At 37.6% G+C, this 23135-nt stretch overlaps 1 protein-coding gene across 1 annotated transcript in view; it reads right to left on the reverse strand.

Annotated features, from left to right (window-relative positions):
• tox3 (TOX high mobility group box family member 3) overlaps positions 1 to 23135 on the reverse strand; it is a 38580-nt gene that overhangs the window by 9838 nt on the left and 5607 nt on the right. The window contains exons 2-3 of the mRNA XM_077713877.1: positions 7121 to 7183; positions 2078 to 2329 (exon numbers count right to left, since the gene is read on the reverse strand). Of these exons, the coding sequence (XP_077570003.1) occupies positions 2078 to 2329; positions 7121 to 7183 (315 nt within the window). The remainder of the gene's footprint in view (positions 1 to 2077; positions 2330 to 7120; positions 7184 to 23135) is intronic.

The following is a 23135-nucleotide window of genomic DNA, read 5'->3' on the forward strand; positions in this document are numbered from 1 at the left end:
TCTGCGAGCTATTATCAGAAATGCCCCGGTGTGCCAGTATAAAAAAAGTAAACTTTCTTTAAGCTATTTTTCATGGTTCTGCAAGAACTCAAATGTGGAAAAAGCAGTTTAATCAACAACCAATTTTCCTTTTTTTAGAAGATGAACCAGAAACCGCTTTCACACTGCCACTAAACATAAAACTAGAATTTTCCAGCATGTCACTATTCTACATACGGCAACGACACGAAAATGAAAATTAAATTGTCTTACTATTTTATATTCAAACAATATTTGAATTTCAAGGTATGCCATGATGCCATAGTTGTATGTTCTGCAGTACTATTGTGTTAATCCAACACATGGCATTCACTCAAAAACTCATTTAAAATCAAAAAAGCCAAGTGTCAAAAGTAATTGCGGCTGTCTGACAAGCCTTTTATAAGTGACACCAAAAACCGGGGGTAATGTCATCTAATTATCTGGTTGTGGTATGCCATGTGGCCTCATGAAAGCACACATGCTGTCGTTGTGGTAATACACCACCTTTCCTGGGTTGAGTGTGAAAAGCACATGTGGCTAACTGCTGTATATTCTGTTACAACCCAGATTTTTGGAGGGGTTCTTGACAAAAGTGAACAGGAAACAAACACAACAAATGAAAAAATGTAATTGCAATATTGTGCTGTTTATGCAATGGCCCCTACGGCCATAACAATGAAATGAGCTTGTCATCATGTACATAAGCTTGTCAGTCCTTTATCAGCGTGCTGACAACAATGACAAAACACCCCTCTAAGGACCTCGTAAATCACTGTCTACAAACTAAGAACAGCACTTATCTTATTTAAAAAGTTCCTTCTGGAAAACAAGGCTGAAATAACCAGGTGAAAGGAGTGACAAGACTCATTTTGGCAAGACTTTTATGGAATCAATCCCATTTCAGGAGAAAATGAAGAGCGATTCCCACTTTTTCTTTTTATCGCAATAGAATGAAGCCGATGGCCGATAACGAGCGGCTTCCTACTTTCTCAGATTTGAAATAAGAGTCCAATCAGACATATGAGCCATGCAAGTGGTCTTAAAGGAGGAATAAATGCAAGGGAATCAAAATCTAATCCTCCAGCAAGTCATGAGAACCGTCCAGAATGTAATTGTGTCAAGGTTCTTCCAGATGTACCAAGCTTAACTGACCGTGAAATGAAAATTCTTTAGGCACAAGCCTTGTGGGGCCCTCACTTACTGTACGGGATGTTTTAAGAAAGCAGCAATTATATCATGGACCCCGGAGCACCAAGGAAGGAAAAAGAAGCTGTTAAGAGTTTATAGACCTTCTCCCCTTATGGAATGTAAATAAATGCAGTGGAACCTGTAAAAATATGACTCAAAAGTCAAACAACTGGAAAAGATGATAGTATCTATGGGTAGCTTCTTGTTTGGATACTTTATGATGTCCCCTATATGATGTTGATGACTGAAACGACCAATTTAGCGATGAGCCAAAGTGAAATGAGTCGCATGCTACTTTTGCAAAATGAACTTACTTGTTTATTATTTTCTTAAAGACAGTTTGTGTGTTTGCACGTTAGTATAGCAGTGCGATTTAACAAATGTGTTTAGATAAAGTACCTGAACAAGCTTTTGCTGATACGGAAGACATTAAAAGGGTTCACAAGACCTCACTATCATGATAATCTGGGTTTAGAACACTTTTGTCCTTTCTAGTCTAAATGAATGTCTCAATTATTTTTCTAATAGACAAGCAGTCGTCCAGCTGACATTTCCATTTTTCCTTCTCAATGCTTCAACCTGCCATGGCGTTTACAAACACATTTTATACGATTTCTTCTCCCTCTAAAGATGTTACAATGGGAGCAGGAATATCTGAACAGTGTGACAGCTGCACGAAATGAAGAAGCTTTCCCTATAAAACAATATTTTCACTGTTCGACTGATTGGTATTGGAAAAAGATAAGATATTTCTGATAAAGTTCAATTGAAATTACCTCAGATCCCAATGAAATATAAGACGGGAAATGGATTGAAAACCAAAACATACATGCTGTTCTTGCAGACACTTTAATAAAGTTACACTCACCAATTGTTGGCCGTTGCTTAATGCCATCGCTTCTTGGTCCATCATGTTGCGTGATATCGTGATGGAGGGCAGATCCAAGCTCTGAGGAGGGAACTGAGGGATCAAAGAGACCCTCTGATGGGCTGGAGGGTCCGGCATGGTGTGGAAAGGGGAGTCCCCATCAGACAGACCGAGGCCAGACTCGATTTCGGGTGGAGGTGTGATGGGGGGAATCTCAAATTCCTCATCCCCGAGACTTGGTGTGTGAAAGGTCTGCGAGAAAAGAGAGGAAACATTGGTTGAAGTTGTGATAGAGTTTTAGAAGCAAGGGAATACACTTGCCTTCAAAGTAGACTAAATGTTACATTGAAGCTGATAATGTGTACATTGAGGAACAAGAGCTATTCTAGATTAAAAAAAAACAGGAATTAAACTCAACTGGCAACCACAGCGGAGCGGGAAAAGCCGCGATAACAGCACCTAATCTTAGGGATGCTAGATGATAGGTTGAGGTTTGTTGCAGTGTACACATCACAAACTAGAATGCCTTAAAAAAGCATTTTCAAAGATGATTACACTAAGGCAGAAGTATTACTTTTTTGTTCCCTCTGCCTGTACCCTTAAATCTGATCATCAAACAGCCTAATCCTTCTGCCTCTGGAATTAAAGATTTCCGACACGCTTAATTTGCTTATGTGGCTTTTCAAAGATGGGAACATTCATACACTCTTTTTTTTCATGTGCAATGTTGCATTAAGCCAATTGGAAGGAGTGAGCTACATTCATAAGCTGACAGTGATTATACTAACACCAAGGGCCATGATGATGTCAAAAGGTGCCTTTTCATTTTATCCAAATTATGAATACAATCATGCCGATTGGAAAAAAATAAAATAAATATTAGGACGTATCCATTTATTAAGGATGAAACTAAATGGAAACAATTACAATTACTATTATTGAACTGCTCTATTACATAAAAAAATGCATTGCGAGCCAAACCAAGGCATTTATGATCATCATTCAGCGCACTAGAGTGCCTTTTCCAACAATATAAATTTTAAAGAACTGCAAGTCCGTAACATGAACATGATCTGATGACAACCTTGCACCATTTCAACAGGTGTGGAATCTCTCAGGGAATAAATAATCGTTATTTCTCGCACAATAATTTGAGATAAGATAAGATGTAAACCACCTCTGATGTAGGCCACATTAATAGTATGACAGCATTAAATATTAATAGATGCTTCAATTAGCCAACCATGCATGTTTTTGGGATGTGGGGAGGGAACATAAATACCCAGAGAAAACCCACGTCAACCTGGCGAGAACATGCTAACTCCACAAAGTAAGGACTAACCTAGGATTGAACCTTCGACCCTAGAACTGTGAAGCCGATCCGCTAACCAGTCGTCCACTGTGCCGCCACTGAGACTCTTAATCAGTTAGCGAGTAATATTAGTAATAATTATAACTGCATTTAGCATGTGAAAGTTTAATATAACAAAGTTTAATATAAACAACTTATACCTCATATTCAATTTTTTCAGGTAGTACTACACATATCAATACTAATAACCAATCAGCAACCGACAGCAGAAACTGTTAATACAGCTTTCATTCATAAAACCGAAGCAGTTCACCTTCAGTTCACAAGAGCTAAAGTCCAATTTGTCAAAATGCCAGCCTCTGGCTCCCTGAGTGCTGAAAAGATTACAAGCACTTCCAGTAAGAACTGCTTGCTGCAAGCTCTCTGCTGTCATAAGCTTCAGCCCTCTCAACAATTCCCAATGATGCCAGCATGCCAATGAAAATTTTTTAAAAAATTCCCAAATTTTAATAAACTAAACTGACAGGAAACAAGTACGAATGAAGTAGTCATAATGGTATCAGTAAATAAAGTATTAACGATAAGTTGTGTGTATAAGTAGGAGTGTGCTGCAATAAAAGATAAGAAATTCCTTATTTTACTTATAAGTGTGAACATTTTCTAGCAATGCTTATGTTTGTTTCACTTGGTTTAATTATTTTCCCGAGGCTATATTTATTGAAGCCTATTCACGATATTACTATTGAGATTAATGAGAATGTGGATTTTATACCTAATATATAAAAATTCGTTCTCGAAAGGTTTTTCAGTGTGTAAATTTCAAATTCTCTTTCCCGTAAGTGACTTTCTTGTGAGACCAATAAAGTTTTGTTTTCCAGTTACTTGATTAAAAAATCGAACATTAGTGAATTTTATTGTAACATGACTAAAATTGGACGTATCTTTGTTTGAATTTTTAAAAAAGTTGATTACATTGCAGGGATAGTTGTCCCTGTTTTTATCACTATCTGCATTCTCCTCCCCATGTTAATAGTGACCCAATTCAACCACTTCAGTGCATTCAAATCTTATTTAAAACACAGGGTTTGAAATATATCTCCTGAACAGTGGGGAAAAAACCCTCTCTGGGGCGTTTGAGCAGAGGAGGTGTCAGATCCTGCTGGACGCCGCTGAGTATAACGGTGTTGCAAGTCACTTCCAATAAAACTGAGCTAAATCCACACCAGGAGCAGCTGAGAGACAGGTTTGGAATGTATTTGAAAATTAAGAAACACACAGTCAAATTTATTTTCAATGCTGAACTATTTCTGCATTCAAACGGTTCTTGGAAGCTCAGCCGAGCCAAGTGCCCAAGCAACTCCTGGCACAGGATGGGCGGTAGATATACAGTACATGTTTGAGGAGTTGGCAACATTGTCAGCCACAGGATTATGAGATATGTGATATGCCTAGCTTGAGCACTCTTTATGCCTGTGGTTGAAAAGGATATTTTGGTGTTCTTCAGGGTTTCATGAACCAAACAGTAAGCAGGAGTGTTATTAAAAGAGTATGCAAGCACACAAATTAAGGAGAAATTTCCATGGCTACATGCATATTGCATAAGCTCTCTGCTAGTTTCAAGTTGGAGTCTCAAAAGTGCAAGGATGTTAGTTAACGATAAAAGATTTAACGAATTGAGAACCAGGATGCTTTCGTAAAAATGTGACCACATCAACTGTATTTATTTTCAGGTATCTATTACCGAATTAATAAGTTCAGAAAACAAAATGTGAACACAAGTAGAGGAAACATCAACGTAAAATGGATTAAAGTTAATAAGACTTCATATGTAGGGGATAATATATACATTTTTGCCTGTTTGTGTTTAGTTGTGTAGGAATAACAATTGGGTTTCCAATCAGCAATTGGCCAATGCCTTAAAACATCTTCACCCTAAGATAATATTCCTATTTTGGCAGTAAACGGAAATATTTTCAGTCTAGAGAAAAAAAATAATAACTTCACCAACCCTACCGTTATAATGGTTTCACAGGAAAGTGTATTATTTTTTAAAAATGCAAATAATCATCCATCTAACCCGAGTTAGCACACAAATATATTTCCAAAATGACGAAAAACATCTATTACAAGAAATATTTATATTACTTTGGCCTGGTACAATATAAACTTTGAATACTATTTACCATATTCCTTCAATCTATTTAACCTCACTCTAAACAAAATATGATTTGGTCCATATTGTTTGAAGAGCAATAAGAAGATTACAATAATACAGAAACAAACAACGAAAGAAGGTTAAATTGTTATCTGTGGATTTGCAGTTGCATACATTTTTGTTTTGTTTAGTTTTTATCCAAGAGCCATCAAGCTACTCTTTCAGGGACAGAGAGAGAGAGAAAGAGAGATAGAGAGAGAACAAAAAGCTTTTCAGGCAATACTGCCAGCCCTTCAATAAATGTACTAATGCAATTCGCAGATGCAATAACCAAGACATGTTGAAGGCAGCAGCATGTAATTACTGAATGTAGCTGGCCTGAGAATCAATGACAGGCAGGATTAAGGATCTAGTTTCAAATCAGCAGACAGCCAGAGTGCAACTGCTCAAATGACAACATCAGCCACGGAAAGCCCTAATCAACATTATTTCAAATTTGTAGTCCATTTCTACATATTTATAGTTCATTAGCTGTCTCTAATGTAATTGGCTTAGTAAAGTGATACATCTGAGTGGAAGACAATCTAAAAGGGACTGTATCTTTTTCCTCCATGGGTAGTAGTTAAACCTTTTTCCTTGCCAGGATGTATGCTTTAAACAGACAAGTCCAGGTCATCCTATCTCATTCTCTAAGTGCATCAGGTAAATGATACACCGGGCATAAAAAATAAATAAAAACTAAAGCAAATGTGAAAGCACTCTAAATATATGCAATAACTGGCGATCAATAGCATTGAGATTGAAAGCTTTGTTGCCTGTCCCTCAAATACTGCGGGTTTAAAAGACAATGTCATTCACTTTCATGGTAACAGAGTATTGCTGCTTCTTCAATAAGTCTTAAAGAGGGAAAGCAGGCAAGCACATTGTCATATTTCTAGTATATTAGAGCGTTTTTTACTGAGTGCAGTCATATCACATCAATGTCAGTGGAAGACAATTCAACATGGGAGAAGTAACCTACCTGTGTTGTCTCGGGGTCTCGGAACAATAGATGAGGAATAAATGTTTCAGGCAATTTAAATAACAGAGCGGGATAGAATACCGAGAATTCATCAATATGACAAGAAGGGAGAGCCTTGTGGCTTTTATATTGGAATCGGTGCTAATAAGGAGTGAATTATGAGGCCCAAAGAAATGAAAAAGAGCTCTATTATTCATGGAATGCAGCCAATGAAAAGAACCGATGGAGTGGAAATGATATCAATGCCAAGGAAGCAAAAGTATGTTCTTTTGACTTGTTTTTTTTTTGAATAACTGCTTTTCAATTTCACAGACAATTCATCACAACTGAGCAATTTTGAAAATATGTTGTGAGAAAATGCTTAGAAAGTCAAAAAAAGGATGAATTGCCATCAGTGAATAGCTTCTATTTTATTTTTCTCTCAGTAGCTTTTTTAAGGCACTACAGTATAATCCCAATGATGGTAAAAATGAATTACCATATAGCAGAAGAGACACTGTGTCCATAAAATGAATCCATTTATTTAAATAATGACTCAAAGATATGTATACTCACATCACCAGCGGTCAGCAGGGTGCCATTTGCTTCTGACATGTTCATGTAGTTGTTGTTCTGGAACTGAATGGGGAAACAGATGAGAAAAAAAACATAATCAACTTTCTGAGCTGTTCATCATGGACAGCTGTCACTCAAAATCAGTCACGATTTACACATCGGCCTCGACCCGATTTTTTTTTAACGCTTTCACAAGGACACGACACGACTTTTCCTCTCGAAGATTGTGTCACTCAAAGTGGAAAGTCATGAAATGCCGGACTGCCTATTCATCGCTTTTGTGGGTGACAATTAAGTCCGTTTGCATGACAAAGACAAGTAGCATGGCACACTCGCGGCTTGTTAACATCAAATAACCTGTGGGTGAGTAGTGATACTATACAGGAGGTCGAGTGTGTACATATGGGGAGAGTGCGATGCTGGGTAATCAGAGTGAGTTAATGTGAATGTTAGCATTAATAGTTGTTATTACTGGCAGTCTTTTTCAAACTCCCACATCTCCACACCCACTTGAACATTAGGTACTCCCCCTGATTGTTACACATGCAAAAAGTCAGAAGGGTTGGTTATATGTAATCCAGAACCTTAGAGCCTTAAATTAATCAAAATACCTTTCATTGCTAACCTTTTCTGCAATGGACTCAACAAAAACCACAAAGTACCTGCCATTTATTGCAAGCCACAAGCAGAAAGAAATCTCTGTATTTCCAGACCACCCTTGTCCATGAAAACAACCTCAAAATAAGTTTCAAAAAGGCAGTTTTCAACACACTAACACACATCACAATTTTCATGGTCTAAAATTATGTCCCCTTAATAATGTCATCCGCTAAAATTAAAAAATACCGTATTTTCACGACTATAAGGCGCACCACATTTTAAGGTGCACCATCAATAAGTGAAACATTTTTTTTTCACATATAAAGCACACTGGATTATAAGGCCCTGTCTATTTTGGAGACAATTTAAGACTTTTAAGTGTGCCTTATAGTTGTGAAAATACGGTATAAATCCAGAAAGTCTAATTCACTTTTGACTGGGCGTCCATTTTAGTCAAAGTAGATTAGACGTCCAATGCTGTCAATGTAGGCCAATGAGTTATTTATTTATTCTCCAATGGAAAACATAACTATGATGTTTACATAATAGCAACACATCACTTTTAATATATCGCTAGTGTTGGTGCGCCAATCCTTCCCTTTGAATAGTTTGGAAAGCTTTTATGAAAAACATTTAAAGCCCTGCACGCCGGTTAACATCCAACCAAGGTTGGTACGCACACTCAGTTAATTACATATCATCGGAAAAAGACAGAAAAGCATGCATTTCAAAACAAAACATGACAATGCAGTTGCCCTACCCTTAACCAAAGCAAACATCTGCCAAAAATTAAAAAAAAAAACAAGCCAAGCCACAAGTTCAAATAATTACTCTCCACATGCGTGTTTATGGTGCTAAAATCAAAGACTTTGTAAGTTTTGTTTTCACAACCTCCGAACCCCCCTTCCTGACCTGCACACTGCCCGCTGAAAAAGTGGCCTCGACTTCCTTTCTTTAGGGACACAAGCGTGGTGAAAGGTCGGAACAATAGGACATAGAATGAAGAATTATGGTCTAGCAGCTGGGTCTGGCAGCACAATGCATCTCTGTGTGGAGTGGACCCAACCCACGCGAGACCCGATTTGCTGGTGTAAGTGAGTGTGTGTGTGGAGAGGGGGGTTTTTAGTCTTAGAATTGTTAGTTCTTCATTAAACTTATTCTCCATCAGTCTCAATACATCACCAGTAACTCCACTTGATGAGAAGACAGAATAAAACAATGTCTTATCTTTGCAATAGGGCCAAACAATAGGAGAAATAAATTAAGATCAGAGACAACGCATAAAGTGCATTCATATATTTTCCAGCCTTTTGTGCCCGTTTGTTACCCATCTCCTTTTATTCCGAGCGGTTAGTATGCGAATGTAATTACCGAAAAGACTTGGGCTAATCAACTAGGAATGGTGTCCATTAATTAGTCTGTGCCCTGGAGGGAACGAGAGAGGGAGGGTGGGGTGAAGATGGAGTGTGGGAGCTATGTTAACAGAGTTCCGCATGAAGGAGGAATTGGTTGTCAGAGCAGGTGGTTCACAGCCTCTGGTGCCATCGTACCAGAAGATGTCCTGGTTGACACGTGTACTAAGGGGGTCCCGCTTGTACCAGGTGGCCTTACTTCCCAAACTAGTAATTAACCCAAAGATAAACTTATCTTGGAAAGGGTTACTCAGTCATTTGGATCCTTGTCACTCAGACAGAAGAACATTGAAGTCGATAGCTGGGCCGAATTAGTATCTGAAGTCCTTTTTTACACGGTCTAAAGAAAGCACATACTTTTAGGCTTTTAAACAGCCTGGTATGATAACTGACAGGAAATGGATGAGCAAAGTCAACCCATCAATTCTTCACTTTCAGAGGAAGCATAAGCTCCCCGTATCACACTGCCTAAAATTCTTTCAGTTTTTTTTCGAGAAAAATTCCTTGTGCTTTTGAAAATACTGACATGATTGGAGGGGATTAAGTCGATCTGGATTTTTTTTTTTACGACTATGGTGGCAGTCCCAGAAGTGCCGATCATAGTGAGTGTACAATGTAAAAGCAACATAGGACATTTTCTTGTCTTGCTCTTTGATGTAAGGCCCGCTAAAAACCATGAGGGTTATAGCTAAATCCACTGGAATGAGCATTTGCAAGGAAAAATGCCCAGGCACAACAGAAAAATGGTGACCCTGGGTCAGGGTTTGAGACTCTACATTTATTTATTGACGTATTATACTTCATTACTCTCAATGGAACACAAAAATGTAAGCATAAAACTCAAAAACCTTTTCCAAATGTAAGGTGCAAGGATCGTCTACTAGTCTACTGAGATATTCTTTCTCAATAAATGTAAAAGTTCGTTTCCACTTTATTTTCTCTCCCACTTTTCCGTAAAAAAAGATGCTGAAAGTTAAACGGTGCTCGCAATTTGCTACTTTTAAGAATACTATCACCATGCCTTTGAAGCCAAACATTGTTTTCAGGGTTGCTGTTGTATATAAACAGAATTGACTAGAAATGGGGAGCCAGCTTGAACAGACCATTTTCTGTCTTCTCAGTACTCCAAATAGCCTGTAAACGCCACACTGTTCTTTTACTTGAACAGCACTGACACATAAATAAGGCAAAAATTCAATCTAGAAAAATACAGTCCTTGGAAAGAGATAGTCGCAAACCCTGAAAGGAATTCGGGAATACTTGAGTGACAGGGGAGCAGTCAACATAATTACACAATTGCAGGGCACTGATGTGTGGCAGGCTAGTGCAGTTGCGAAAAATGTATATATATATGTATGTATCCTTCCTAAAACTGTATAAATACAATCCTGTTGCATTTAAAAAAAAAAAAGCTTTTACTGAAACACTCACTGTTCATCCTTTCCGAAAGTTGGCGTTTACGTGCACATTTTCAAGTGGCATCTGAAGTAGTCGAGACAATTACTCAACATGCCATACGTGAGAGGTTAATGAGGATGACAACTTCATCAACACACGACTGTTTATACATCAGTTTGCCATGTGTCATAAACACAAACATCAAGAGGGCAGTATTGTTGAGTTGTGCAGCGAAAACACTGACATCGATTAAGATTTTCATTAGGGGTAAAAAAATAAATACATTTAAAAAAGCCAATAGTCCAAGTGATAATTAGCAATGTGATGTCCCTACTGGGCTATGTTTTCATCGGCTTTCAAGGGGGTGCTTTAAGACGCTTACTAATCTCTTCGGTGAAGACCTTGAGAAAACATCCCTTGCCACATGTATCAATCTTCGCCACTAAAAGCTGTTCCTTGTCTGGGAACAGAGGGGGCCAAAATGCCTCAATTGAGATTGGATTGTTATTGCCATTTTTTTTCAGAAAGAGGAGGAGGAGCTTGTTCTTGGAGTTCAATGCCAGATGAAATTAAGTGTGATTGGAGGGGCCGTGCAGCTGACGGTAAAATGGGTCAGTCCAGACAATGAAGGCTATGTAATTAAAAATAATGGGACAAATGAATGTGTGTCTATATAAGTAGAGTGGAGGGCATTATTTTCTCTCTGATGTACTTTTTTTTTTTTAAACTGCACAGAGAACATATTGGATGGGGGTGGAGGGGGGTTGTTATTGGGTCAAGTTTCTCAGTTTAAGTGATTATTCGGGTTGTTTTAAATCGACCATACTCATACTGTCTCTTGGAAAAGTCAAATCTCGATCAAGTGGTTAGGTAAACACTCTTAATAAAAAAAATATTGGACACAGTGTGCATTGTAATATAAAATATATTGAATTTTTTAAGAACCCGCCAGCTTAATGATGATAAAGCCCATTATGTAAAAAAAAAACACAAATCCTTCGCCAGAATAAAAAATAAGAAGAGTTTGATACCGCAATGCGATTATTCATAATTAGTCTAGCTCTTTCTATTCTGAGAACATGTTGGATACTACTATTATTTCATTTATCCTCACAAGACAGTTTTGATATTAATGCATATATATCTGAATGGAGAAGACTGATGATTTTCCACTACAGTATATAGTCGTATTGGTCATTTAGAAACACAAACAAAATATCAAATTTCTCCCTGTAAAAGGTTATTCTGTCTATATATTAGATTTTTTTTGCTGCTACCAACATGGCAAGAGTAAAAAAATATGAGAAAAGTCAATTTATTTTCTTTCAGCACTCCTTAAATTCATTCAACTGAAATGTCAAGAACCAATGACATTATGCGCTTTGACTAAAAATGCATTACAGTTTTAATAGAAAAATGTTGGCTTATAGCAGATGTGGTTGATGCAATTTTAAAGCATAAAGAAAACACCACAAGTGTTTTTATTTCTTTGTGCACAGACTTCAATAAGAGAGAGTCTTAAGAGCTCTAAATGGAGGATGTGTTTGCGTGAATAGAAACCAGTGTCTATACAAACCCAGCATGCAGTAAAGTATATGTTCTTTTGTCTGTGTCAATTTTGATTTGTTTTCTGGCCTTTTCTCACCTCCCTCTTAAATCAAAGCAGAAGAATATTTGTGTGAAAGAAAGCCCCGGTGGGAAATAAGGTGCTTTGCAGCTATTATCCCGTGCAAAATTATGTCAACCTTTGGGGTGAACACAATATTGCAGCGATATGACCCATCCTCACCCCAAATCTGATGAAGTAGCAGCACATTGGTGAAGATAAGATGGGATGGCAAAAATTTGCAGCTGAGGATCATCAATGTCTGCTTGCATTAACATCATTAGAAGATCAAATATTGCCTTGTCAACTGCGCATGTGAACGAAGAAATAACAGAACGCTTGCTTCTCTTTTTTATATTGTAGGAGCATAATCATTATTTTCTCGTCTATAGTCAAACTGTCATGAGAGGTTAGCAAAACTAACACATATGTTGCTGAGGAATGTGTTCCAGCTGAGTCGGGTCCTCTGGAAAATGACATGATATCATTTTAGAACAATTGCATACATTGCAATTATTTCTTTTAGCACGCATTTGACAGCCAATTAACTGCCTAAAATTTCCTAAAACTCAAAAGCGAAATGGTACTTGTTTCTATTCAACAATACAATATGATTAATTGCCAAATTTATAATTGGTTTCCCATTCAAAACCTATATTTGAGACTAAAAGTAGCGGAAAATTATTCAACCAGTATAAGGGACATCCTTTGTATTTTGGTTGAATAACTATCACAACAAAGCCTTCTCTGTCAAGCATATTAAAATAATATATACATTGCCAAATAAATATATAAATCTCAAATAGTTTAAACTTAAAAGCTACATATAATTCCGCTCAATTTTACAACATGAATAAATAACAGTCAGAAGATCAAGAAATAGACAGTAAATTCTGGTTGTGTACATGATTTCAAATGAGTCAATATGTGGCATAGCTAACCACAAATGGGAAAGGGCTGATTAAAGTTATGTTATTAAAATAAAATTAAAGATAGTGATAAAAAAGGTGAAGAATTGTTATGTTGTACTGTTGATGCTGGAATGGTTTGCTGTCAAACAATCACCGTCAACAACCTCTACAGAATTGTTTTTTTTTTAAATCTATTAATTCAAATATTGATTTTAAGAACATGTTCCAAATCAAACAGCAAACCCATTCATGTGATACAATTATAAAAAAAAGAAAAACATCCTGGTGGGAAACAATGCCACATTTCATCACCAAAATCCGTGCTCATCTACAAGCTCATTTAGCATCAACACAGCGCAGCTGCTTCTGCATCCCTCACAGGGCCCATTCGCACCCAGCAGGCTGGCAGAGATACAGTGCTGAGCTGACATATATGTATGTACTAGATCTTCTCATACGTGTGTGTGTAGAAAGAGCTATGTTTTAAAAAACCAAATCCACAGCACAGCACTTCCACACAGCAGGTTCTGCGACGAGCTGCTGCTGAATCAATAGTTAATTCAGTTTAAAGCTAAAATCATTACTCCCCCGACCCAGCAATGTCTTCCGCTATTAGGACAGGCAGTCTTCAAGAAAGGCAGCGCCAAGGGGAAGTATGTTACGATTATCACTATATGTTATCTCAGTGGTAGGGCTTGGACTCAGAACAAAAACGGTTTAGTTCAGTTGGTAAGACTGGCCGATTAAATAGTGTCATGCGGTAATTAGTAAAACCGACAACCAAAAACCTACGATAATACGGTTTTCATTGTTTGTGCTGGGCCTGTAGCTTGTTTCGATGAGTCAACACTGATTTAACGTCATATATCCTTGTTGTTTCGAATTGCCTCCAATCTTTGAGATGAGACAATCCTACAAGAAAGCAACTCGATAAATGGGGTGCCATCTTTGATCTTGTGGGGTGTGCAGTCATTGGCCGGCAGCCACAAAAGAAGCTTAGGAGATGAAGAGGGGCCTCAGAAATATGGTGTAGTCTTCTCACAATAGCTGGGGCTAGTGCATGAGGACACAGGCTCAAGAGGCAGCGACATGAGAGGTCTGATGGTGGGCTCTTGTCGAAGCTTGAGCCTCCACGTTGTCTTCAGGCTGTTTGTTCCTATCACTATGAATAAATTCCAAGACTTTTTCAGGACTAAACTTGTTTTGCTGTGAGGTCGAGTAGGGCTATCCACCAAGAATAGGGGCAATTAATTTATGGTAAAACACGTTGGTGTATCTACCCCCTCCACCCGTTGCTTACTTCAGACCATGTACAGGTATCCCAATTAAAGGTTATTGTCGCTATTTTTAAATATTTACGTTCCATGACAAGTATCAAACCAGGTTGGGCACTAAAACTGATCATAATGCCCCATCAATGCCGCAATACAAAGAGAAACTCTGCCAGGGGATCCTAATTTATATAAGTATAAACATCCGTCCTTTCAGTGTGCAGGTGTTTCACATCACTCTCTTTCGCCCCAAGTTATTTACAAAGATATACATAGTTCATAGATATGTCATACTATAAATCCATTTCGAACTACATTTTCTGAGACCGGGGGCACAACGACGCAATGCTACGGTGCAACTGCACACTTCACACATGCCAATTACTCCCTTTCACACAACTGCCGCAGTTTCTCTCCTACTTTTGGCGATTCACTCATGGAAGCCACGGATTCATATAAAGATCCAAAAGTACACAAACACACATTGCTATTTTGGAATAATATATCTTTTATAACAGGCTTAGAGACTGCAAAATAAACATAGCCCATTATTATCCATGGCAGCAAAGCAGGACGTAAGCAAAGAAGCAGATCTTTGTCAACCTATTTTTAGTTCATGCTCATTTGGGATGCAAAGTCATGTTCAATCCAGTTAAACTACTTTAGTATGAAGTGTTGTGTTTGCTTTGAGTGCTTCAGTGCATCATTGAAGGTAAAAATGGGAAGAAAAGCACAGAATATCAATAAAATCATTCAATTGTGATCTGTTTTCTCTTCTTCAATGAGTCTTTTCTTTAAGTGACTTGCAGTGCCGCTGTCTGTCCTTGCTAGTATTCAGGACATAAACCTGAAGCAAACATTTAAGGGCGACCAGTTGTTCAATCTCTATAATCTGAAACACACAAACTGCTGAGTGACGACTCGTATATCAGTCTATTATATAGCACTGGGCTCAACTGTCTTAGACAAATAGCTAGTGCCTGCAGCTGGAAAAGAGAAGCAATATGGAGAGAGCAGAGGTTATTGTCTAATTTAAATGTTGGCGGCGTTCCCGGAGCTGTGCCACATTCCAATTTGTGGCTGTGTTGCTTGGCAGTCCCCGACAGAGGTCCGGCACTGCAAATACTCTCGGGCCGCTATCCAAAAATGTGTCTTTCAAAAACTGACAATCAACAAGTTGGCAGGGAATGAACGGCAACAGCCGGGCCAAATTAAAGTGAAATCATGACAATGTGCAAAATGCAGATTGTGACACAACTTTTTCCTGCAATGTGTTCGATAACTTAATTGCTATATCTCTCCAGAGAATAATAAGTTAAAACATTTAAAATTCTACATTCGTTGAAATCCCACCTGGTTATTAATTGACATATGTTGGCATTCAGATATTCCCATCTTTCTCTATTTCCTCCTTTCCAGTTGGAGATTCAACATGAAGACAATCCTGAGTGTCTTTTAATGACATACACTGTGATAATATAGTGAAGAGACTTGGACAGTAGTTCCCCAGTGGGAACCCTATTCTCAGATTATGGCACACAATTTCAGGTTTCTCACATTGCCATGTGATCTAACACATGCAGTTTACACGGTAATGTAATTTGGGGAGAGATACATCGTAAAGAGGCCAAGAGCAGGAGAATTTATCTGGATCCTGGCAGTGTGGTGGATGAATGGGTTTTCTAAATATGGTTGGACGTTCGAGAATAAAGAATGTATTTGTATGTCTGATGTTGAGGTTTTTATGTCAACACATCAATTTAAAGACATACATTTCCACCACTAAATTTGGAAATCCAATAGTTAGGCCTTCTGAGTATAAACAATATGACGACAATATTCTTATAGATACCAAAACCTGTATTGGAAATAAAATGACACACTGGAATACGAAATCACAACACTAACAATGTTATGGTAAACCACTATTCCTACGTTGATTGGATCAATCATAAAATTAATCCAAGTCAGTTGAACACAGCTGCCACAAAAATCAGAATTAAATTAGTGATCATGAACGAAGACCATTTTGATCCACACCCGTCCACATACAGGGCCATCATTATACAAATTGCTCTTGTTCTTCTGCTATTACACCATATTGAAATAACCTTGTTCTACATGTCCATCACCCCTTTGCAGAAATATTGATTTCCTCGTCCATCTACACCTCCCGTTAGAGCTCTCACCCTTTTACTTTCCCCCTTGTTTCTACAAACCAAGTAGTTTTAAAAAGAAAGGGTTCCATTGACATTTTCCGTACTTGAGCCTTGACCTGAATTTTTGGACCAGGAGGCAAATTTCTCTTCTCAAATAGACGAGATAAGTTCAGTCGGTTCATGGACTTTATTGACTCAAATTTTGTTTATAGCTGAGACAGAATGACCCTAAAAAAGTGCAACCTCTTTCAGCCAGACGGTTGGCCAATAAGCAATGGAAGCTAAACCCAAAGAGTTTTAGAGACTAAAATCTCACTGCAGGCTGTCATTAACTAGTCAGAAAGACAGATTCACCGGAAAAATGGAGAGTTCATCTTTTTTTTATAGTAAAATTGATCACACAAGTCACCCCACCGAGTGACATCCTTGATTTTATTGCCCGGATTTTATCTCAAATTGGTAGAGGATAGATCATGAGAAACCCTACAAGAGCATGAGATGGCTGTTTTTGCATATGTCCTCTGTCTGATGACCAGTCTTAGTCTGTCATCTGGTAAAACTGGTACAATCTTCCTATCACTGGTAGTCAAGTCTTTGTAGACGGGTATGGCAGCTCCAGCCTTGAGATCAACATACTGAAGATTAAACTAAAGATATCGTCTTGACCTTTTCACCGAGACATATAAAATGCGACTACAGCTCTGGTTACCATAATTCAAAGGAAGATCATTGAGATTGTGGAGGAATACAAGTACTACTCGGGAACTATTTTTATGAAAATATGATCCAGTTTTGCGGAAACAGAGAGAACATAATAAATAGTACCATTGGAGGCAGTACTTACGAAAGAAGCTTAAATACTTTACAGTCAGCAAGATCATTCTCATAAGATTATATTATACTTTTATTGAGAATACAATAACCTTGGGTTTTATATGAATTTTTATTCCATGACGCTACAGTACAAAAACTGCCGGTTGGATGTGGTGAAGGTCTGCAATGAAATATAATTGAGCAGCCCATCCGTACACTCATTTTTCTGTGTGATCATCAACAGACAGGAAAAAAAAACGCACTCAGGATTTTAGAGGACTCTTCTCATATTCTGTGCCCTGCCTTTAAGTGGCTTCTCTCCCTACACAGATCAGGCAGCAGAACACAGAGGAACAGGACAGGCTTCCACTTCTTTTGACATTCAGAAGATGAATGCATTTTAATATTTTAATTCAAATGCTTTATTTAAAAAAAAAGTTATGGATGCTGTTTTAAGCTAAGATTTAGGATAGTAGCAAGCCATTGCCCTAAAGTGATATAAATTAAATATGAGTATATTGTGATTGTTTTTTTATGCATCTATGTTGTGACCGTAGATAAATCCATGTCACTTCGGAAATGTCACCCATACAAATTGAAAGACCAGTAACAATAACAGACCCGAGGACAGTCACAATAGCCAAGTATGATGAACAAAAGTACTGCTATACCCATCCGAAAAAAAAACTTTTCTCACAGGAAGATTAAATTGGAAATCACAAGACTTTCAAATTCCAAAACAGCCACTTTTCACCATGAATCTCTCTAAGCATATTCATATGCAATCATCCAGCATATTTTGCCTACATACTGTAATTCCATGTACAAAAGCCATGCAAACAGTAAACCGTCACGATAATGTCTAATAATTCCTTTTAATCCCATTTAAAGAATGAAGAGATTAATTTACTATGTCAATCCTGTTTTTTTTTAATGTTCTCCAGACAGGAACAGCAACAGAGTGCTGCGAAAATGACTCCCTGTCACATCTAATCTAATGCATGCAACACAAAAGTAATAACTTTGCTACTCTTGAAAAAAATAAATAAAATAAATGACCAAAAAAAAGACTCTTAATGCTCTGGGGTGTGATTTGTCATTGTAATTCAGTGCTCGCTCACCTACACTTAAAACATGATCCTTCTGGATTTTAATTAAGGACCGAGGTAACTCCCAAAGGGCTCTGACTTGCCAAAGGAAACCACTTTGATTTACTACTTTGTTGTTTCCACTTGAAGTTTCCCTCATATGAGAGCGTATCACTGATGAATGAAAGAACCTAGGCAATGTTATTTCTGATTTGGTAATTAGTTCCCCCTCTGTTCTTCTCCAAGCATCAAAATGTGTGAATATCTATTGAACATGAAAGTGCTGGGTTGAACATATACATAACTGGATATATTTATCTTTAAAAATCTGCTAATGAGATTGAGCACCACAATCAACATAACTGTCCGTATGCTTAAAATCTTAAAAGTGCGATGGAAAAGGGACCAGGTCAAAAAAGTATAGCACTAATATAATTGTACATGTAGAAAGTGAAATTGACACAAAAACGCAGGAAACTGTTCCTCAAGGGCCACTGTAGGTTCAAGTTTTTGTTCCAACCAATCCAACACAAGCAGTTTAACCAATGGGGTTTCAGCTGGGAAAAGATGCACCTGACTACAATCCACTGATTGCACTTCGAAGATACCAGATTGGTGGAAAGGTTCCCTCTTACAGAAAACTCGCACCCACTTCATCCGTTCTGGAATACTTTGGGAAACACTGAATTACCTCATAAAACAGGTACAAAATTGAACAAATGTTCTAAGCAAATCCACGGAAATCAACCCCATCACACAACTATAATGAGAATGGAAAGAAATACTTGTGTCAAATAATAATGAACAGAACCCAGTATTGGATATGAAACATTAATATATGAAATCCAGATGTTCAATATGTAGAGGCCCCATTCCATAAAACAACTCTAGTAACACAACGTGCTTCTGATTATGGCTGTCCAATTTGGTACTGTTGTTAATCCCCAAACAGATGTGAACTGTAAGAGTTTACCTCTGTTCTCAGGATGATCAACTGGTAGGAATTTCTTGCGTCTTTTGTTTGGACAACTTTTTGTTCGTAAAAAAGAAGATCAGCCCCAAGGTGAAGTACATCGATGACCTTCAATAAAATAAATGAACACATCTGAAAGTTGTGTTGGCAGAGAGAAAGGAGATTCTCTGCTACAGAGAGTGCTTAGCTTCGATTAATCGGTGGAACTGCTGAAGGTCACCACTGTGGAGCAAAGCAGCCAGCAGTAGGCCTTCATAAAACCATGCGGCGTATCATTATTTTCAAAGTGTTTCATTATGGATGGTTAACCTTGGCTAACTTTGACCTAACACTGTAATCAGCTGCCAGTAATGCCTTCCAAACAGCGCAATCACACCAACCCTACTCTTTGTTTATCATCCAGGAAAATACATCAAATGTACAATTTTACTGCCAACATAGGTATTAGGAATGTCAGTTCAAATAGTTTAGGGAGGGGGGCTGTGACATTAGGGGCAAACTGTGCCAATGTCAAGACCTGCATCTGCAATCGTTCAGCTGCCAAAAGAAACAACTAGAACATGTGCTGACTCTTAATAATGTCAAGTGTTATCAAGAAATTAATGGAGGAAGCCTTTAGACCACTATGACAATTGGTATTTTAGGAACTATGCTGTCTTTTTGGTTGGATTTGATAATTAGCGTCTAAAATGCGACGTTTCATTGACAATATAACAAATAAAAGCATCAATCTTACTGGAAATTTTTCAATCTAACAAGTCAGACTGACAAGTTTGATATGGCTCACTTCTCACAGGAGATTTCCTTAAAAATTAACATAATTTACTACCCCTTTTCAGTATTGTTAAGACTTGTTTCTAGTGCAAATTACTGTAATTCCACAGCCCAAATAAAAGTACCAGCTCCGACAGTGAAATTGCCCCTTCACTACCTGGTGTTTTAACCCAGATCCAATTTATTTATGCAAATTACTTTCACAGAACTGTCTGTCACCATAAATAAGGTAGAAAAATGTCTCACGAAATGATCATGCTGCAGCACAAATACTGTTATCTTTGTGGTATTTTCATTACACCAGTCTAATCCTGCTTGGAAATACTGTAAAAGGGAAAATCAAGATGGGTCAAAAGGCAGCTGCAGTAGTGTTAGGACATACTTATGTTCAGGCCTGTGGTTATATCAGTGGTAATTTTCCTTGTGTTTCAAGTTATGTTAAATAGATCCTTTGAAGAAAAATGATTTTGTTCACTCAATTGCTATCTCCTTATTACCTGTGTTCCTTCTTCATCTCTGATGCATTATTAATTAATGGTAATGTATGTGGGGATGTTAAGGAGTAAAAATGTTGGAAACAGTATCGTATTTTTTCGGACTATAAGTCGCAATAGTCAAAAATGGCACATTAAAAGGGGGGAATTTTACTTAAATCCAAAACAAAGAACAGATATGTCATTTAAAAAGGCATTTGAAACAAAATTAATAATAAAAATAAGAACAAGTTGACCTACTGATTATGTTAAAATTATCAACACAGACCTAGAGTGCCTTTTTGTGGTCAAATGTAAAAATACCACGTGAATTGATACAAAAATGTGTTCATAATTTCAGACATTAGTCCTACCCCCAAAAAAGTATGAAAAAAATTGAAATATATTCTGGAAATTATGGCAATAAATGTCCTCCATCAGCTAAATATGAACTTTTGCTAAACAATTTTCATAGCAAGATGTTTTAACAGTGGATCGATTTCATTGTACTTATTTACAACACTCCCACACTATCTTTTCATCGCAACAATAACCAAGCTTCATGGTCGACCATGCACCCATTTGCCGATTATAATGAGAGCGTTTTTTTATTTAAAGCTAATATTGAAGCTCTTTGTTCAATGGCTCTGAGAGATATTTGCACACCTGCTGCTTTTGTCAGTCCTTTTGAGTGCAGCCTGGTAACACGTTGCATTATGGGAATGTGTCATGTGAGGGTAAAAAAAGGGGGGTTGGTTGTATTGCTAAGATAAATCATACAAAACACACCTGCAGCCCGAGAGGAAGAAATTGTAGCCCTTTTAGCTGGAGAGGATGTTTATATCTTTTTAAAACTGGCTTGACAGGGACCATTTACAGTTTATTCCATATTCATAAAATCACATATTTATCATGATTACAAGTGGACTTGAAAATACCCTGCAGGAAAAATTAGAAGAATGCAAGAAATAGGAGCAAGAGAAGAGAGAAGGGAGAGCATTTATCACAGACGAAGGGGGGACAGGGTATAAATCAAGCATGTCAAGTTAAAAGACAACTGTTTTCATATGACCCATGAGCCCATTAGAAGGATTGGATATTACAGCTATGAAACATGGGAGTGCTGCCCCATCTGGAAAGCTTTAAAAATGGATGTGTCCTAACCACTGCAGGGACACACTTATTGAATAAGCCAACTAGAAGTGATTGACTGGCGCTATTGAGAGAGGCTTCTTGATTCAGGATAAAAGCAGTTTCTAGGGTTGGACAATGACTTTTCTTACCTTTAAACTAGATTAAGACTGTGTCAAAGATTTGGAAAGCCAAAGTGCTTTGACAGATAGTTTATTTCCACTTGAAGATAAAGACAAAGTACCATAAATAGAAGCACTTTATCAAATCTTATCTAAATAATCCTAAATGTCATTCTACCTTGGCCCATGCTTATGTTAGACTTTCTGGTTTCTTGAAGGAGCTACAGGCGAGGTTAGCAACATTACCATTGACTTGTATTCTATGTGTTAGTGCATATTCAATACACAAAACTGACAAGTTGTTTTAGGAGGATTAACGTTTAATGTTCAACGACTTAAACTGGAATAAAGCCAATGGAACTGACACTTTGAAGTATTGATACAAAATCAAGACCAAAGATTTGTGAAGTCATGTTAGTTTTTTTTTTTGTAGCTCGCACAAATTTAGTCAATGCAAAGTTGTTGGGATAAAAAGAGAATTTAAAATCAGTTCTGTATCAATTCGTGGACAAGTGTATTGTCTTACTTTTGCACCAATGGGCTGCCATTTTTAAGTCTGCCATGTTCACATTCCATTTCTTGCCTTAGACATGAAGAACACAGTTTGCCTGATGCTCGCCAAGCAAAATCAAAGTTGGATCGTTGGAATACAACATTTTACAATGGAAGAGAAATAAATGTACTTAAAAAAGTGCCAATATGAGTAGATAGCCATTCCTCACATTGAAGGACCAATGCAAACTAAATTGTTCAAAGATGCAATACATCAGTGAATCAATACTTTTCCTATACCTAATCTTAAAAGCAATATTTACATTCATTCTGAGCATTACTGAGAGCTCAGCACTGGTGTCCATGGCAGCCAACTTAACAACCATCTATCAGCATTGTACAACCACACACCAGAGAGATAAGCGGCATAATGCGGGCAGCAGACTTATTAGACAGCTGTGGGTTCTCATGTACGCTCGGGCGCAAAAAACACTCAATCATCATGTGCAAACATCATTTAGCAGCTTTAAAATTTGGATTTAAGGAAGTGTTTCAAATGATTGATGGAAAACTATAGTGTGTTTGTGTTTAATCATTTTCTGTCCTGGTTCATTTGTGTAAGAGCAACATATATTACCCATTGTCAACACATACTAACTATTTTTATGAGAAAAACAACAAATGCAATTTCTTGGAAAAACGCTGGTAGCCACACGAAACTAAACGGATGCAGGCGGGCCCAATGCGTGAAAAAGCCTATCTTTGCTTAAATCACTTCAGGTAACAGACTCT

The sequence above is a fragment of the Stigmatopora nigra genome, chromosome 3 (assembly GCF_051989575.1).
Source record: "Stigmatopora nigra isolate UIUO_SnigA chromosome 3, RoL_Snig_1.1, whole genome shotgun sequence".
Lineage (NCBI taxonomy): Eukaryota > Metazoa > Chordata > Actinopteri > Syngnathiformes > Syngnathidae > Stigmatopora > Stigmatopora nigra.